This window comes from Triticum aestivum, chromosome 3A (assembly GCF_018294505.1).
Source record: "Triticum aestivum cultivar Chinese Spring chromosome 3A, IWGSC CS RefSeq v2.1, whole genome shotgun sequence".
NCBI classification, from domain to species: domain Eukaryota; kingdom Viridiplantae; phylum Streptophyta; class Magnoliopsida; order Poales; family Poaceae; genus Triticum; species Triticum aestivum.
Window position 1 is genome coordinate 550936280 of NC_057800.1, and position 18310 is coordinate 550954589.

At 47.2% G+C, this 18310-nt stretch overlaps 2 protein-coding genes and 1 long non-coding RNA gene across 3 annotated transcripts; all 3 read left to right on the forward strand.

The window, feature by feature from the left end:
- Positions 1-645: 645 nt before the first annotated feature.
- On the forward strand, positions 646-2853 carry LOC123062166 (uncharacterized). Its single transcript, XR_006429562.1, has 2 exons — positions 646-996; positions 2420-2853. It is a non-coding gene; the product is annotated as an uncharacterized lncRNA (long non-coding RNA).
- A 7454-nt stretch (positions 2854-10307) lies between these two features.
- Positions 10308-11555, forward strand: LOC123058609 (uncharacterized). Its single transcript, XM_044481314.1, has 3 exons — positions 10308-10550; positions 10678-10847; positions 10953-11555. The coding sequence occupies exons 2-3, from the start codon at positions 10680-10682 to the stop codon at positions 11265-11267; spliced, it is 483 nt and encodes a 160-aa protein (XP_044337249.1). The 5' UTR covers positions 10308-10550; positions 10678-10679; the 3' UTR covers positions 11268-11555.
- Positions 11556-15071: 3516 nt separating this feature from the next.
- LOC123058610 (uncharacterized) lies at positions 15072-16278 on the forward strand. The gene is made up of 3 exons (XM_044481315.1): positions 15072-15260; positions 15391-15574; positions 15652-16278. Exons 2-3 carry the CDS (start codon positions 15407-15409, stop codon positions 16003-16005), a joined length of 522 nt encoding a protein of 173 aa, XP_044337250.1. The 5' UTR covers positions 15072-15260; positions 15391-15406; the 3' UTR covers positions 16006-16278.
- The last annotated feature ends 2032 nt before the right edge of the window (positions 16279-18310 follow it).

Sequence of the window (18310 nt, forward strand, 5' to 3'; positions counted from 1 at the left end):
ATCTATTCAAGATTTGACACTAGTTTGAAAAAAATTCGAGATCTGACCCTTTTGCTACCGCCAGAGTCCATGGCGGTAGGGTCTAACAGCGAGCGTAGGCTGTTATACCCTACCGCCATGGTCCCTGGCGGTAGCAAAAGGGTCAGATCTCGATTTTTTTCAAACTAGGGTAAAATCTCGAATAGGTTTCAGAAAAGGGTCAAAACACGAAATTTAGCCCTGTGAGGATCGGAGCTGACGGCAAGATACTCAAAGAGATGAGGGGGCCCAAGCGCGTCAAACCGGCAGAAATCATGAAAAGAGACAACGGGAAACTTTACATAGGCTCTAATGACTTGTCGTACGTCGGCGTAGTTACACGCAAGTGGGGAGGCTGGAATTTTTTGTGTTTCGCAAATAAATAGAATTTCTTTATGCACATAGATTTTATAAGAGTTTTTTGTTGTTGTAATGGTTATCGATCGGTGAGTGCATTTTTCAGGGGGCAACTACTATAGAATCTGAGCCTACTGTGAAAGAATAGAAAAAATGAGTTTGGACCATTGGATGGCATATTGATGGCTCAGATTCGGGTGGAGCAATCTCTGACTACAAGTTTGCAAATAGGTCCCTGCCTGAGAGTTAATTTGCTCCCGGCGTCCTAATCATTCAGACCCAAACCCGATTCCCCGATGCACCGACACACGCACGATCTAAAATTCCTCCTCCTGCGGCGGCGGCGGCCCAGATCCCTCAACCAAGAGCTGGGCGAGTACGACCAATGGAGGCGTGTTCCAGTGGGGAAGCACCTCAGAGCTGATCAGATCGGAGAGGAGCAGATCAGATGACTCCTGGCCGTTGTGTCGCCGCCCACCCGGTTATGCAGAGCAGATCCGAGCTCGCCGGCTACTAAGCTCCGCCCTACTTTGTGCTCGTCACTGGTCACTGCCTCCCCATCCGAGGTTCCAGGAGCGGTGGGTTCGTCGCTTCCTCCTTCACCTCGTCGGCTGCAAGCAGGTGATGCTATCTCCAGTTCTGTTTTCATGTACTTTTCCATGTCACTGCTCATATGGGAAGATGCCATTTTATAACTTCAATTTGATGATGTATTGCTACTGTTCTTAGTGGTTTGGTAGTCTATTTTGGAAGTTCTGTTTCACCGGTAATTACTTAGATAACCAAGTTGGAAGGTTGCAGATGGGTAGATAATCCTCGATTTTAGGACAACTCAATAAAAAATATAATTACTACCTGCGGTTGCTAAGTTTGTTGTCGCAATATGCAGCCATTGGTTGAAAACTTGATGGGATAGTAAGCTCATTTTTATTGTGAAGATGAAGATAGATTTTACCAGTTCATATAATAGATGGATTGTATTAAAATTTTCCAGTTCTAGGCACACCCTTCCGTCTCTAAATTTGATTTTTTATAAATGCAATCTTGTGGTGATATGGCTAGAATCAAGAGGAACACATAAGCTTAACATTTGCATGCTTCGGTAGCAAACTTTTCAAGAGAATAGTCAGTGTACTTAAACTCACAAATGCAAAGTATGCGCTCCTGTAAATAGGCGACAGCGACACCACTGTAACCTTTGTTGTACTTTGCGAGAAAAAGTTAGATGTATGGAACATCATGTACAATCACAGCAATGCTTCCATTAGAAAAAGTACTATAGAAATCGGCAGATGTAGCATAGGCCCTGATTTTTTATGTATCAAAAGTGCAAAACCAATCTCCAGCAGTAGACCCTTTTCATAGAAACCTTGGTGGAACCCTACATATTGTCCATTCTTCTGGAGTTCATGAACACCAGGCACTGATGGGTGAAATTTGCTGGCAGTAATCATTGATGCAAAGCTTGTTGTATAACTTGCTGGACGTACCAGAAGAACAACATTCCATATAAGTTGAACAATTCTAGCTAGAAAGTGTTCCAGTTCCTCTGCAGAAATTAAAATCAAGACTTTAGTAAGACAATAAAGAAATTTCAATGCTGGAATACTGCAATGCGCACCATTTCAGGACTTGCTAGTAAGCATCTGTAATTGCAATTTCTTTAGGTGATAAATGCAAGTCATACCATCAGTTTTTAACCAATTTAAATAATGACAGTGCTGGATGCCAAGATAGATTTTCTCTGTACTGAAGTGCAATTAAAAAGAAAAGGCGCATATATCTTGTAGCTTTACTTCTATTTCGTTTGTTCTTTCTCCTAGGGAAAGTAATATGGCTCGTGCCCTTGTTTCTAATGCGGAAGGTACCCTAATTTCTGATTTCATTCATGCCATACTATCGGACGATGTAAGTTTATTCTCTAATCGATAATGTTGCCATGAAGGCTTTAGGCGCATTGCTTATTTTCTTAGCAGATACACTGAGATTAGTTCATTTCCTCCCTCTGATTTGTCATGCTGTGTTTGTGTTGTGTACCATGAAGATAGCAATGCAGTTCATTAGCAGATACAAACTGGGATTAGCAGCACAAGAAGCTCAATGAGCAAGAAGCACTCGGTGAGCATGAAGCACAAGATGCAAAGGCTGTAGCTTTTATGTGATGTACCACCAAGATAGTAATGCAGCTTTTAATGGCCGTGCTTGTTGGGTTGTGATTATTTTAGTCTACTTAGTCTTGCCCGTGTTGTAACAAAAGTAATCCTCTCATGCTATGTAGCATTTGATATGTATGTATCTCTTCTGTTTGTGTCTTATATGGGATCGTCAGGTTTGAAATGTATGCTTAGGTATGCTTGAAGTGGGTGGTTAAATTTGTCATGTACTTTCTAGTCACCAATATGTCTGGATTTCTTGCATATTTACTGATGTAGCAGAAGCTACTAATTAAATCAAATCTACAAGAAGTTTCATGCCGTACATATGTGCAATTTTTTTAAAACCTAAGAGACGGATACCTGTACAGTTTTGTACAATGTCTTATTTATGACAGGCATAATTATTGATATCTGAGGGTGGTTATTGCAAAAGTCATCCTGTATATGTACCTAATAGTAGGGGGTTTTCTTAAAATGTGCATTGAGAACCCTCTGCCTCCATCTGTACCAATCATGCTGCATCCGATGGTCCAGATTTCTTTTTCTATTTTTTCACAGCAAGCTCAGATTCTATAGTAGTTGGCCCCCATTTTTCATATGACAAACTGTTCATCAATATGATGCATGCTTTGACGATGATTTTTCGTGTTGAGTGTGTTTTGAACCACAGAGAACATTTTATGTAGCCAAAACTGTATATGAGAGCATTTTATGTGCAGCAATCATCAGAATAACTAATACTAGTCGGTCCGTCCGTTCAGACTTGTGGAAAGGTGGCAGAATTTTCCGTCGACTGCCACGTTGAGCTGTGTCCCGTATTCCATAAGGCAATAACTCGGATAGAAATAAAAAGATCGGTACGTGCGTCGATCACTTCTTCTTGGCGATCAACACGTCGGAGTTCGGAGCGGGCGCAGCACGAACGTCACCTTGGTCGCCATCGCCAGCTTGCACTGCGGGCACGGCTTGGCCTCCATGGTGGCCGTGGCGCAGTACCGGGCGCAGCTGCACATCTTGGCAGCGGGGCACAGTACAGGGTTGTCTATGACTTCATCATGGTTTTCAACTCATAGAAGGTGAGCACCCCATCTCCGTTGAGCACTTCAATCATGGTCTTCAACCTACGCAGTACTCGCCGGCGTCCCGCCGGCTCAGCGTGTTGGAATTTTGCTAGTAGGCCTTTGGCCCAAAGCCCAACTAAAATTCTGAAATTTTCTTGGCCCATTCATGCACACATGTGAGTGGAGTGAGTGAGGCTAAAGTTTAGTCCCACCCCGGAAGTTGAGAGAGAGTTGCACCTCTTTATAAGGTGAGCTCTTCTACCATTTGTATGAGCACGAGAAGAGAAGACCTACACGCGCGCTCCTCCTCCTCGCCGCGCCGCGCCGCGCCGCGGGTTGCGGGATTGAGCCGAGGACAGAGCTATGCACGTTGTCTATATAACCGTTTCTGATTCTTCCCCGACCTCGGCGACAACGTCAACGCCGGCGGTGCTGCACCCGCTGCACCGTATGTGATTCTATCCCGGCGGTGCTGCACCCGCTGCACCGTATGTGATTCTATCCTTCCTGTTCGAGATCGTGGTAGAATTCATGCTTCTAGTATGTGCCCTAGACGTGATATGTTCATCTGCTATGCTAGTTCGCATGATTAGTTTAATCTCTGTTGTTGTAGTCATGATTTATCTTCTGCGCAATATAAGAGGTGGCGCACGAGAGCAGTCTACTGGTTTCAGACCATGGGCTGCTATGATGCCACCAAGGGCAAGCCTGAGGGCGATCTTAATCCAGCACAGCTGGAAGCTTTTGAGAAGATCGATACCCTCTTTAAAGGCGCTCTTCTGAGTGTTCTTGATGACTCCATTGTGGATTCGTATATGTCGTTTGACAACGGCAAGGACATGTGGGCTGCGCTCGAGGCCAAGTTTGGTGCCTCGGACGCCGGCAACGAGTTGTACGTCATGGAGCAATTCTATGACTACAAGATGACTGATGAGCGCCCTGTTGTACAGCAGGCTCATGAGATACAGTCGCTCGCAAAAGAACTTAAGTACTTCAAGTGTGTGTTGCCGGACAAATTTGTTGCCGGAGGCATCATTGCCAAGCTTCCACCTTCGTGGAACAATTTTGCTACTTCCCTGAAACACAAGAGACAGGAGTTTTCCGTTGCGGATCTCATTGATACTCTTGATGTTGAAGAGAAGGCGAGAGCAAAGAATACACGTGCTCGAGTTGCTGAGGGAGGTTCTAGTGCCCACATGGTACAGAAGAAGAACTCCCAGCCCAACAAGTTCAAAAAAAATAAGAACAAAACTCAGGGCAAAGGCAAGTTTGATACAAAGAACAAGCCATCACATTATACCAACTTCAAGAAGAAATCTCATAAGAAGGGGAAGGGACTTTGCCATGTTTGCGGTGATCCTAATCACTGGGCTCCGAAGTGTCCTAACCGCTTTGAGGAGCGCGAACATGAGAAGAGCGGCAAGTCCGCTAATGTTGTCATCGGTGATACTGATATGAAGGAATCAGGGTACGGTATTTTTCCTACCATCCTTTCAGTATTTCAATCCCCTGATTGGTTAATTTACACCGGTGCCAATGTACATGTTTGTGCTGATGCCTCCATGTTTTCTTCTTACCAGGCAATAGGGATTTCACCCGTGCTGATGGGGAATGGGTCACATGCCATCGTTCGAGGTGTTGATATGGTCGATCTGAAGTTTACTTCGGGGAAGACTGTGCGTCTGAAGAATGTTCATCATGTGCCGTCCATCAATAAAATCTCATTAGCGGTTCCCGTTTATGTCGAGATGATTTTAAGTTGGTTTTCGAATCCAATAAAGTTGTAATTTCTAAGTGTGGACAATTTGTTGGAAAAGGCTATGAGTGCGGAGGCTTGTTCCGCCTATCTTTGTCAGATATTTGCACTAAAGTTATTAATAATGTTTGCCACAATAATGAGTCTGATATTTGGCATTCACGACTCTGTCATATTAACTTTGGTTGCATGACGCGGTTAGCCAATATGAATTTAATTTCGAAAATCTCTACTGTCAAAGGCTCCAAGTGCCAAGTATGTGTGCAAGCTAAGCAACCTCGCAAGTCCCATAAGACTGCAGAGGCAAGAGACTTGGCGCCACTATAGCTTATACATTCTGATCTTTGTGAGATGAATGGCGTGTTGACAAAAGGTGGAAAGAGATACTTCATGATGTTGATTGATGACTCCACTAGATATTGTTATGTGTATCTTCTGAAATCAAAAGATGAGGCTTTGACTTTCTTTAAAAACTATAAAGCTGAGGCAGAGAACCAACTTGATCGAAAAATTAAACGGCTTAGGTCCGATCGTGGTGGAGAGTATTTTTCCAATGAATTTGATCTGTTTTGTGCGGAACATGGTATAATCCATGAGAGGACGCCTCCCTACTCACCCCAGTCAAATGGGGTAGCCGAAAGAAAGAACCGAACTCTAACTGATATGGTTAACACCATGTTAGACACTTCGGGTCTATCCAAGGAATGGTGGGGGGAGGCGCTAATGACTGCGTGTCATGTCCTAAATCGAGTTCCCACAAAGCATAAGACCATGACTCCATTTTAGGAATGGGAAAGGAAAATGTTGAAACTCTCTTACCTACGTACTTGGGGTTGTTTGGCGAAAGTCAATATACCAATTCCCAAGAAGCGCAAGCTTGGACCAAAAACCATGGATTGTGTTCTTCTGGGCTATGCTTTTCATAGCATCGGCTATAGATTTTTGATAATAAAATCTGAGGTATCCGACATGCATGTTGGTACGATTATGGAATCAAATGATGCAACTTTCTTTGATGACATATTTCCTATGAAGGATATGTCGAGTTCATCAAATCAGGAGATACCTACTCTATCTAGTGAGGAATTCACTGTAATTCCTGAACCCACCATCGCGATGGAACACGTTGAGAATCCTGTTGAGGGATAAATGGAACTCCTATGAGGAGTAAGAGATAGAGGACTGCAAAGTCTTTTGGTGATGATTTCATTGTGTACCTTGTGGATGACACACCCAGGACTATTTCAGAAGCCTATGCATCTCCTGATGCTGACTACTGGAAGGAAGCTGTATGTACCGAGATGGATTTCATCTTAGCTAACGGTACCTGGGAGATCACTGACCGTCCTTATGGGTGCAAACCTGTAGGATGTAAGTGGATGTTCAAGAAGAAGCTTAGACCTGATGGTACGATTGAAAAGTACAAGGCACGGCTTGTGGCCAAGGGTTATACCCAGAAATAAGGTGAAGACTTCTTTGATACTTACTCACCCGTGGCTAGGCTGACGACAATTCGGGTGCTACTATCACTGGCTGTCTCACATGGTCTTCTCGTTCATCAAATGGACGTTAAGACGGCTTTCCTCAATGGAGAGTTGAAGGAGGAAATTTACATGGATCAGCCAGATGGTTTTGTAGTACCTGGTCAAGAAGGAAAGATGTGCAAGTTATTAAAGTCTTTATATGGCCTTAAACAAGCTCCTAAGGAGTGGCATGAGAAGTTCGAAAGAACATTAACTGCTGCCGGCTTTGTAGTAAACGATGGTGACAAGTGCGTGTACTATCGCTATGGTGGGGGCGAAGGAGTTATTCTTTGTCTGTATGTCGACGACATATTGATCTTTGGAACCAAACTTGATTTAATCAAGGAGTTTAAGGATTTCTTATCTCGCTGTTTTGAGATGAAGGATCTAGGAGTAGCTGATATTATCTTAAACATCAAGCTGTTGAGAGATGAGAATGGTGGGATCACACTGCTTCAGTCTCATTATATGGAAAAGGTCTTGAGTCGTTTTGGGTATAGCGACTGCACGCCTTCTCCAACTCCATATGATGCTAGTGTGTTGCTTCAAAAGAATCGACGGATTGCTAGAGATCAACTGAGGTATTCTCAGATTATTGGCTCGCTTATGTATTTGGCGAGTGCCACGAGGCCAGACATCTCTTTTGCTGTGAGCAAGCTGAGTCGGTTTGTGTCAAAACCGGGAGATGATCATTGGCATGCGCTTGAGAGAGTTATGCGCTATTTGAAAGGCACCGCGAGCTATGGGATTCACTACACCGGGTATCCAAGGGTACTAGAGGGTTATAGTGACTCAAAATGGATATCTGATGCTGATGAGATTAAGGCCACAAGTGGTTATGTTTTTACACTTGGTGGTGGCGCTGTTTCCTGGAAGTCTTGCAAGCAGACCATCTTAACGAGGTCAACTATGGAAGCAGAACTCACAGCATTAGACACTGCCACTGTTGAAGCAGAGTGGCTTCGTGAACTCTTGATGGACTTACCTATGGTTGAAAGACCAATACCCCTATCCTGATGAACTGTGATAATCAAACTGTGATCGTCAAGATAAACAGTTCTAAGGACAATATGAAGTCCTCAAGGCATGTGAAGAGGAGACTAAAATCTGTCAGAAAATTGAGGAATTCCGGAGTTATTACGTTGGATTATATCCAAACGTCAAAAAATTTGACAGATCCCTTCACAAAGAGTCTATCACGTAATGTGATAGATAATGCATCGATGGAGATGGGTTTGAGACCCACCGCATGAGTTGTCCATAGTGGTAAACCACTCTATGTGATCGAAGATCCCGTGAAGTAGAAGTGGGAGACAAGCTGTTGGTCAGCTGGAAGGAGAGTATCCCTATATTAATTATCCCACTCCGTGAAGATGCAATACTCTCCTGATCTGCATGGCAGGTTGATACTTATCTTAATATGTTCCAAGTGGCTTATTCGGGTAAGCAGAGATGTTGTCCTGCAGAACATCTTCTGAGGAATACATCTATATGAATTTGACTGTTAACGTCGCAGTCTGTGAGAATTGGGTGTTCTTTAATAAATTCATGAAAGGCCCTGGAGTATGACGTATACGCTCCACCCGCGGGGAAGCCTTGCGGCAGCCCAGTATCGGTCAAGAATTTGTGTGAAACTAATTTCACAGAAAACTTGTAGTTCAAGGCATAGTCCACTATTCAAGTTGTGATCTAGTGTAGCATAAATTTCTAAGTGGAAGTTCAACTTCACAGTCTCCACTAAGCACCGATATATAAAACAATGTTTTGGAACTAAATGATGAGATGTGCCAATGAGACTTTGTGGGGGATTGTTGGAATTTTGCTAGTAGGCCTTTGGCCCAAAGCCCAACTAAAATTCTGAAATTCTCTTGGCCCATTCATGCACACATGTGAGTGGAGTGAGTGAGGCTAAAGTTTAGTCTCACCCCGAAAGTTGAGAGAGAGTTGCACCACTTTATAAGGTGAGCTCTTCTACCACTTGTATGAGTATGAGAAGAGGAGACCTACACGCGCGCTCCTCCTCCTCGCTCGCCTCGCCACGCCACGCCACGCCACGCCACGCCACGCCACGCCTCGTCGCGCCGCGGGTTGCGGGATTGAGCCGAGCCGAGGACAGAGCTATGCACGTTGTCTATATTTTTGCTGCATGAGAAAATTAATAAGTCATTAATTAATAATTAACGGACACGTTAATTACTGAACCGTTTCCGATTCTTTTGGATCATGACGACTCGGACGTGGGGTTTACTCCCACGACCTATCCGGCCCGCACTATATAGTCAGGCAGACGTCTACCCTAGCCGCCGCCGCTTCGTATGGTTTCTCACCACCGTTCCAGATCATTGCGCCGCCAAGCAAGTCTTCTCCATCCCTCCTTCCGGCGTGCACCGCGAGAAGGGACAGCAGGCCTTCGGAACCCCGCCTCTCGTGATCCTGTACGGGAGAGGGGCGATCAGGTTTTTGGGGAGCGCACTCGCGCGACTGCTGGCAGCGACGACTTCGCGAACGACGACTTCTTCCCCGACCTTGGCAACCTCGTCCTCGACGACATGGGCGACAACGTCAACGCCGGCGGTGCTGCACCCGCTGCACCGTATGTGATTCTATCCTTCCTGTTCGAGATCGTGGTAGAATTCATGCTTCTAGTATGTGCCCTAGACGTGATATGTTCATCTACTATGCTAGTTCGCATGATTAGTTTAATCCCTACTGCTGTGGTCATGATTTATCTTCTGTTTATTCGGATTAAATCTCGTAGTAATTTGCTCATATTTCCAACACAGCGCTCGTCGGCGTGATGGTGCGATGAGAAAGCCCGTGTGCACGCGCACGCACGGTATATGTAGGCGTACAATACGTGCGCACGGCGCAGTTGGCGGTGCCACTGAACGACTCATCGAAGCGCCGTACTACAGTCAAAGGAAGTTCACCGGGCCAATATTGAAGTTCAATTTTAAATGGCACGGCGGTTCTAAACAAATCCATGGTTCTCGTCTCCAAGTTCTGCTATATATATTCCGTCAAACAGGTTCACTGGTCCAAAATTTAACTCGCTCTTGTTGTCACCGTAGGAATTAGTTGCTGAAGTTAATCAAACACCATTCCCAGTTTGCTCGCCCAAACCAAAGATTCTCAGCAATAAATTCTTGCACAGAAGAGCTCCATCTCAATCAGCATCCAGTGAACTTGGCCAGAATTCCTATCATTAGCTTCCGGTGAATGGCTAGCTAGCTTTTGCTGCCGGTGCCATGCATGTATATATGCATGTGCGCGTGCTGAGTAGTTGATTCACATTTCGGTAGACCTGCAAAGAGGGTATAGCTCCTTGGCCGACGCAACTTCGCGGCAGTTTCCCTTTGTCATTGCCATGGGATGAGACCGCCACATGCTTGCTCGTTTACATGCCGAACCGCACCAGACTCTCCTCCTCACTGTGTGTGTGCGTGCGTGTGTGTGTGCTGCGGCTGCTCGACACGTAGTCGGTGTTGGGGAGGCCCCACGCCGATCCAGTCGCTTTCCTTCCTTCTCTCTCTCGCTGCCCGGCCACACTTAAACAGCCCCGTCCGGCCTCCACCACCAGCGTCGTCGTTGTGCTCTGCAATTGCAGCTCGAGCCCCTTGAGGAAAGAAGCACACCAAGCGATCGAAGAACCTCGCGTGCATCCGACCAGTGAGCGACGGTGAGTCCCCTCCATCTCCGGCCACCTTGCTAATGTGCTTTTCTTCGGCCTTCCTTCCTGTTGAATGGCGACATGAAATTAGAGAAGGGGAACTAACCTAACCTACGCTGTTGCGGAGCTTGGACAGCCATGGACGCCGGCAAGACGCCTCATCCGCTGCCTCTGAGCGTGGCCCAAAAGCAGATCCGGGATGATGTCCCACTGGTCTGCGCATGGGCGCTCGTCAACGCCTTCGCCATCGCCGGCGGCCAAGCATCCCTCTACATAGCTGGCTACACCCACCTCCAGTGCATCCAGGTAACTAACTACCCCCCGTGTACACTGTACTACCCCTCGGATGCTTGACATCGCGACCGATTCATCATGCGCCAAGTTGATAATTTGATATGGTGTCCTCTGCAGTCATCATCCATTCTGCCCTGCCTCTGGATCGGGATGCTGTGCTGCGCCGCAACCCAGTCGGCCGCGGCGGCGCTGGCGCTGCTGCTCCCATGCCACCGTCGCCGGGCCCGCCGTGCCCTCGCCTACCTCGCGCTCGCGGTCACCTTCCTCTTCCATGGCATGTACGCCATCCACTTCCGGATCTCCCTCGCCGCCTACTCAGGAGGATACGTCTTCGGCTGGATCTTTTACACCGTGGTCATTTGCTACATGGTGGTGCGCGACCTGACCTGCCTGTCTGACCTCCTTCGAGGTGATGGGTGGTGCAAGCAGTAGTGCAGTACGCGGTCTATTAGTTCAGCTAGCTAGCAAGCAAGCTGCAAGGGAATAATTTAGGGCAGTATGCATTAATTCCGCAGTGACGATTGATGGAGTAATGCCGTATTTGCGAATCTAGTAGCTGGCTGGTGTAGTGTTAATATCCAGATCGACTCTAGTATTTGGGCTATGCTTTGCTTGCTATATAATTAGACTGGATGGATTGTGGCTATCTTTGATGTATTCGACCTTAATTTTCTCCACATGTGATCATCAGACATGAGTTACTATATGCTTACTAGTAAATGCGCACGTGCAACACATGTTAATATTTAGGAATATATTAATTGCATGTGAATATTAGATATGTTATTATTTGTGTGTTAATCTGTGATTAGTGCAATATTTGGTATGATATTAATTGCACGTTAAACATGTTTAACTCTCGCCATTGGAGCAGTCTAGGTCGTTGGATTAACTTAGTTCGATGGCCGAGATTAATTGGATCTGTCCCTTTGGGTCTTTTTATATTGATATAGATTTAGCACCAGCTTCGGTATAATTGATGCTGCTGAAATTGCTGCTGCAGTGTATATCCATGTTGCTACTTTGTATAATTCGACCTTTTAGTTTCACAGTTTTCCCAACCAAACAACTTTCAACTTTTCCACAGTAGTTCTCACCTCACAACAACTTTCTCACAACTCACATAAGATTTTTCAAAATCCACAGCTCAACCAAACACACTCGAAGTCATGTTGAGGCTATAAATTCTTTTCTTATGACTAACGTGAGATCTTTATTGCTCATGTAAAGGGTTATAGTCAGCTAACAAAAGTTGCGAAATACAATCATGCATGCGGTAGTTGCTACCAATAAATGGTGCAAACCTCGGTCCGATTGTAGTTAACCAAGACATGACTAACCCTATTCTAAATATAGTCGCAGGTGCTAACTCGATATCCATTGAATCGAAGACACACTATCTTCTAGTACAATGTGAAAAAGAAATTACCTTGGTTCCAGTCTGTGAGACAAATATCATGCATCCACATATGTTACTATCCTACTTGTGGTTAACGGATTGGGGAGCTTTTTCTTCTAAAACCCAGGACAAAACCTTTGCCTTGTTTTAATTAATTAACCCTATTCTAAACCTACTTGTGGTTAATCCTGCAACATTCTGCCTCAAGCACAACAACGACCGTCTCTGCTCACGCGGATGAAGTTGGGGCGGCGGTCCCAGTGCAGTAGCGGATGTTGCAGGATTGTTTGCACAGTTGTCGAGTGGCTGCGTCCAAGTCTTCTCCGCATCATGGACGACCCCTCGATGGTCGGGGTGGTAGTCTTTCATGGAAATATGTTCCACCCATCCACTAGTGTCAGTTCGACCTGGTGTAGAGTAGGGACTTGCGTGAAGACCGGAAGATTTGTTTTAAAGACGACAATTGGAACACCACTTTATGTTCGGGGTGAAAACCCTTGTTTTCGCCTTCATTGCTTGGACTCAGCAGCGACGAACTTGCATCGTTACCTTCTTGAAGGCATTGTCTCATTGCTAATGTGCTGGCCTTGATGGTTGATCTTGGCAACCAGGAAGAAAACCCCTGTCTCTCTCTCGAAGTAGGATTTCACCCCACTTTGTAAATAAAGTCAACATCATGTCCATATAACAAGTTTAAGTGCAACAAAATAAGATAGTCTGTTGGGGCACATGCACAAACATGCCCAAGAAATCATAAGAGAAAAAGGAAAAGGACCACCAAGTGGTCACAGAGTTAAGGGGCCTGTTGCGATGATAGTTGGCGAGCGGTGGTATGCAACACATCCATCATAAGTCCCAGACGCTTGCGGTCGCACTGCCTAGACGGGTGCCAGTGCTACAGAAATGAGGAATTCAAAGAATGAGTGACATGCATGTCTAGGGAAGGCCTTTTCAATCACCATCTTATTATGTGTCGTCCATAATGTTCAAGCTAACGCTGCAAACAGAAGCTAGAATAGCCACCACTTCCTACCGGTCTGACTGGCTCTGGTTTGGAGATACCCAGCCAAGTCTATGGTCTCCCCGTCAGGCCCAAAGCTTCACAGAAAAAACTCCAGAGAGCTCTTGCCACCATGCACAACAAAAAAGATGTGGGTGCCCATGTCTGGAACACCACAATGGGGGCAAATCCCATTGCCCGCCCCGTGCCTCTTGATAGCCTCCGTCCCATAAGTTAGGCGATCTCTCTTGATAGCCTCCGTCCCATATGGGATGGGCACCTTCCATAGAGGAGATGTCCAGGCAATAGTCTGCCCATGGCATAGAGCATGGTATGCCAAGCCCGACAGAGAACACACCTGAAGGTGCAAGATGCCAAGAAATGGCGTCCAGAATATCCGCGAGCACCGGCGAAAGGGCAGCCCACAAGTTAGCCCGCTCTACGGTCTCCACTTGCCCAAATGACCGTCAGAACAAGATGTTCCACTAGCCATGGTGGGCAGTTGTGGAGAGGAGCACCACTGGGTCTGCACAAATGGCAAACAATCTTGGAAATCCCATACACAACTCCTTGAAGGTGCTGTTGTGAAAAAAGTCGACTTAGTCATAGGTGTAGCGGGGGTGCATTATCCGTGGGTGTTGAACAACCACACTCGCAAACTATTTGTGTTTCCTTCTTTTGATAAGGGTTAAGTTGAATTGGGATGACCAATGGAGCCTCACCTTTTATTCTCAATAAAGCTAAATAAGCCGATGAATGGGTGCGTCAAAAATCTAATCGATGATCTGTCAACAATGTAATTCGAAAGTGGATGTTGTACCCGCGGACGACCAAACAATTTAGTCAAATTATTATACTAGCTAGCTTCTCATAAAGTGGACGAACTAGGGTTATTACATGCGTATGCAGTATCCTATTAGGAATCACACTAGTTGGAACTTTTCTCAGGAAATTACTTGTATTACTCGTGTAGAGAATTACAATATCCAACAATCTCACCAGGCCAAAATTTCTATCATAAGCTGCCGTAAATGACTGACAAAGATTTTGGTTTCGTCCTGTGTGAGTTATCGAAAAATTCCGTTCTTCCACGAGCAATTGAATCTCACCAACAATGAAGCTATGCCAGTTGAAGCTGACCGTGCTGCTACCCAATTAAAAAGAGCTGCCTAACTAACTAGCCTTTTATACTGCCATGTACGCATGTGCATGTGTGCCCGTGGTGAGACTGTCCACTGCAAAGATATTAAGCGTCCCACTGGCTAGCTAGCTTTCATGGTTATGTTTCATTCTCATTTTTGCACATCTGCAAAGAAACTAGGTCTCCCTCAGCATTGCCAAAGAGGGTATGGGTGCTTTATGCCTTGGTAGATGCATGTCGCTAATGTCGTTTTTGTTGATAAGGGTTTAGTTGAATCGTGTAGACCTTTGATGGAACTTCACCTCCCATTTCAACAGATTTAAACAAGTTGATGAATGGACCTAATAGATGACGGTTAACAATGTAAATCATCGTCAAAAAGGATTAACAATGTAATTCAGTCGAACAATTGTGTGCTAGCTAGCTAGCTAATCAAAATGCCGACGAGCCAACGCCAAGGAGTGGTGTAGCTGATCAAAATGCATGTGCGCGTGCTGAGTTCATTCACGTTTTTGTACACCTGCAAAGAAATGAGGCGTCCCACTCCATTGCCAAAGAGGGTATAGGGGCAACTTCGCGGTAGTTTCCTTTGTCACCGCCCTGAGATAAGATCGTCACATGTCGCCCTGTGTGTGTGTGCGCTCGCGTGTGCGTGCGTGTGCGTGTGTGTGTGTGTGTGTGTGTGTGTGTGTGTGTGTGTGTGTGTGTGTGTGTGTGTGTGTGTGTGTGTTGGGGCGGCCTCACGTCGCTTTTTTTGCTTCTCTCTCTCGGGCACTTAAAGACACTACCGTCGTCCTTGTGCCGTGTAATTGCAGATCGAGCCCCTTCAGAAAGAAGCACACACCAAGCAAACAAGATAGGAAGAAACTCCCGTGCATCCGATCGGTGAGTCCCCTCCATCTCCATCCACCTTGCTCATGTCATGTGTTCTTCTTCTTCCTTCCTGTTGACTGGCGACGTGAAGTTAGAGAAGGGGAACTAACCTAGGTTGTCCACTTGTCCTTCTCCTACCTAGCTTGGATCTCCATTCCATGGACGGCAAGACCCCTCATCTGCTGCCTCTGAGCGCGGCCAAGAAGAAGATCCACGATGACGTCCCACCGGTCTGCACATATGCGCTCCTCAACGCCCTCGCCATCGTCTTCGGCACAGCAGTGGGCCACATAGCCGTCGACTACTTGGACGTGTCGTGCAGCCAGGTGACCACCTACCCCTCTCGCTCGCATGCTTGACAGCTTCACATTGCGCCAAGCTGATATATGGTGTTCCTCTGCAGCTCTCCTCCATTCTGCCGTGCGTTGAGCTGACGGACGCGGAGTCCGCCTGGTTAACCGCCCTCTCGATCGGGATTCTGTGCTGCGCCCCAACCCAGGCGGCCGCGGCGGCGCTGGCGCTGCTGCTCCCATGCCGCCGTCGCCGGGCCCGCCGCGCCCTCGCCTACCTCGCGCTCGCGGTCACCTTCCTCTTCCATTGCATGTACGCCGGCGCCGTCTGGACCTTCCTCGCCGCCGACCCAAGATACATCTCCGGCAAGATCTTTTTTACCATGGTCATCGTCTGCCTCATCCTGGCGTGCAACCTGACCTGCCTGTCTGACCTCCTTGGAGGTGATGGGTCGGACAAGCAGTAGTGCAGTACGCAGCCTACTAGTTCAGCTAGCAGCAAGCTGCAAGGGATCATGTTCGTGGTCGTGGATCAGCTCATGATGAGGTACTGATGAGAGCCTAGTTCTAGGGAATAATGTAGAGTATGCATTACTTCTGCTGTGACGATTGATGGACAAGTGCTGTAATTGCGAATCTGGTAGCTGGTGTGGTGCTTAATATCCAGATCGACTCTACTAGTATATGTACTCCATTTGGGCAATGCTGGCTATATAATTAGATTGGATGCATTGTGGTTATCTTTGATGCATTGGACCTTAATTTTCTCTATGTGATATGATACTCGGCCATGAGTTATATGCTTAAATTGCTCCAGCTTCGGTATAATTTGACGTTGGTGAAATTGTTGCTGCAGTATATAATTCGACCTTTTAGTTTCACGGTTTTCTCAATCAAACAAGTTCCAACTTTTTTTTAGCTAATTATCATCTTGATGAGTGAACCAACGGCTCTCGTACGGAGAGGCGATTTGGGAGGCGACCTCGATGGCGAAGGAGTGGGTGCCCCCTGCGGGGCCGCGGCAGAGGAGGCCGGCTGGACGGCGGTGCGTCCTGTCGAGGGGCGCGCGCGGTGGAGCCCCGTGCCCGGAGGGCGGCCTCCTGGCCCATCTTCCTCAGGCAGCCGGTTCTGGGCGCTGGCGGGGGTCGACTCCGACGATGAAGGCAAGGAGGGCGACCAGGTAAGCAGTCAGGTAAGTGGTGGTGGTTCGCTGAGGCCTCGTGAGGCGTGCTCGGTGGGTGACTTTGTCGCCCATGCGGAGGAGCTTGGGGGCTCCTTCGTGGCCGGTCGTCGGCGTGCTTTTGCTCCTGGTGGGCATGGCGGGCGTCGCCTGGCGGCACAGATCTGGCGGCCGCCCAGGGGTGCGGATGCAGGTCCAGAGGGTTGTTCACGCGTCTTGTCGGAGGTGGGGTTGCGCGAAATGGAGGCGGCGCCGTTGTCCTCGGGCTCAGAGAGCTCGCCGGCGTCGATAGGGGTTGACGGCGGCGGCGGGATCGTCCCTGCCAGGGAGCCGCGGGACCAATCTAGGGTTTCGCCGGCTCGGGAGGACGGGCCTGTTTCCCAGCTGGGCCTGGCGGAGTGGCCCAGTTTGCCTGTGATTGGGCCAGGGGGGCCAGCGGGCGGCGCGCCAGCCTCTCGGGATGGGGGGGGGGGGTGCAGGGGCGCTCTCCCGTGGCTGGGCCAGGCTTTCCTGGGCCGTTGGCCTTATGTGCTCCGGTGGCAACGCTCGAGCCCACTGCGGTGGTGGACGCGCGGCTGCCCACTCCCCTATATAAGTAGATGTGGCTTGATACGTCTCCGTCGTATCTACTTTTTCAAACACTTTTGCCCTTATTTTGGACTCTAACTTGCATGATTTAAATGCAACTAACCCGGACTGACGCTGTTTTCAGCAGAATTACCATGGTGTTATTTATGTGCAGAAACAAAAGTTGTCGGAATGACCTGAAACTTCACGGAACGTCTATTTGGAAATAATAAAAAATCCTTGCAAAAGATGAAGACGAGGAGGACCACACCCTAGCCACGAGGGTGAGGGGCGCGCCCCCTACCTCGTGGGCCCCCTGGAGCTCCTCCGACCTCAACCCCAACTCTATATATTTGGTTTCGGGGAGAAAAAAATCAAAGAGAAGAATTCATCACATTTTACGATACGGAGCCGCCGCCAAGCCCTAAAACCTCTCGGGAGGGCTAATCTGGAGTCCGTTCGGGGCTCCGAAGAGGGGAATCCGTCGCCATCGTCATCATCAACCATCCTCCATCACCAATTTCATGATGCTCACCGCCGTGCGTGAGTAATTCCATCGCAGGCTTGCTGGACGGTGATGGGTTGGATGCGACCTATCATGTAATCGAGTTAGTTCTGTTAGGGTTTGATCCCTAGTATCCACTATGTTCTAAGATTGATGTTACCATGACTTTGCTATGCTTAATGCTTGTCACTAGGGACCGAGTGCCATGATTTCAGATCTGAACCTATTATGTTTTCATCAATATATGAGAGTTCTTGATCCTATCTTGCAAGTCTATAGTCACCTATTATGTGTTATAATCCGTTAACCCCGAAGTGACAATAATCGGGATACTTACCAGTGATGACCATAGTTTGAGGAGTTCATATATTCACTATGTGCTAATGCTTTGTTCCGATACTCTATTAAAAGGAGGCCTTAATATCCCTTAGTTTCCATTAGGACTCCGCTGCCACGAGAGGGTAGGACAAAAGATGTCATGTAAGTTCTTTTTCATAAGCACGTATGACTATATTCAGAA

Excerpts from the sequence above, each read along its gene's own strand:
- LOC123058609 (XM_044481314.1), top strand. The coding sequence starts at position 10,680 with ATGGACGCCGGCAAGACGCCTCATCCGCTGCCTCTGAGCGTGGCCCAA. Across the intron at positions 10,848-10,952 it reads CCCACCTCCAGTGCATCCAG|TCATCATCCATTCTGCCCTG; the intron begins GTAACTAACTAC and ends TGTCCTCTGCAG.
- LOC123058610 (XM_044481315.1), top strand. The coding sequence starts at position 15,407 with ATGGACGGCAAGACCCCTCATCTGCTGCCTCTGAGCGCGGCCAAGAAG. Across the intron at positions 15,575-15,651 it reads TGGACGTGTCGTGCAGCCAG|CTCTCCTCCATTCTGCCGTG; the intron begins GTGACCACCTAC and ends GTTCCTCTGCAG.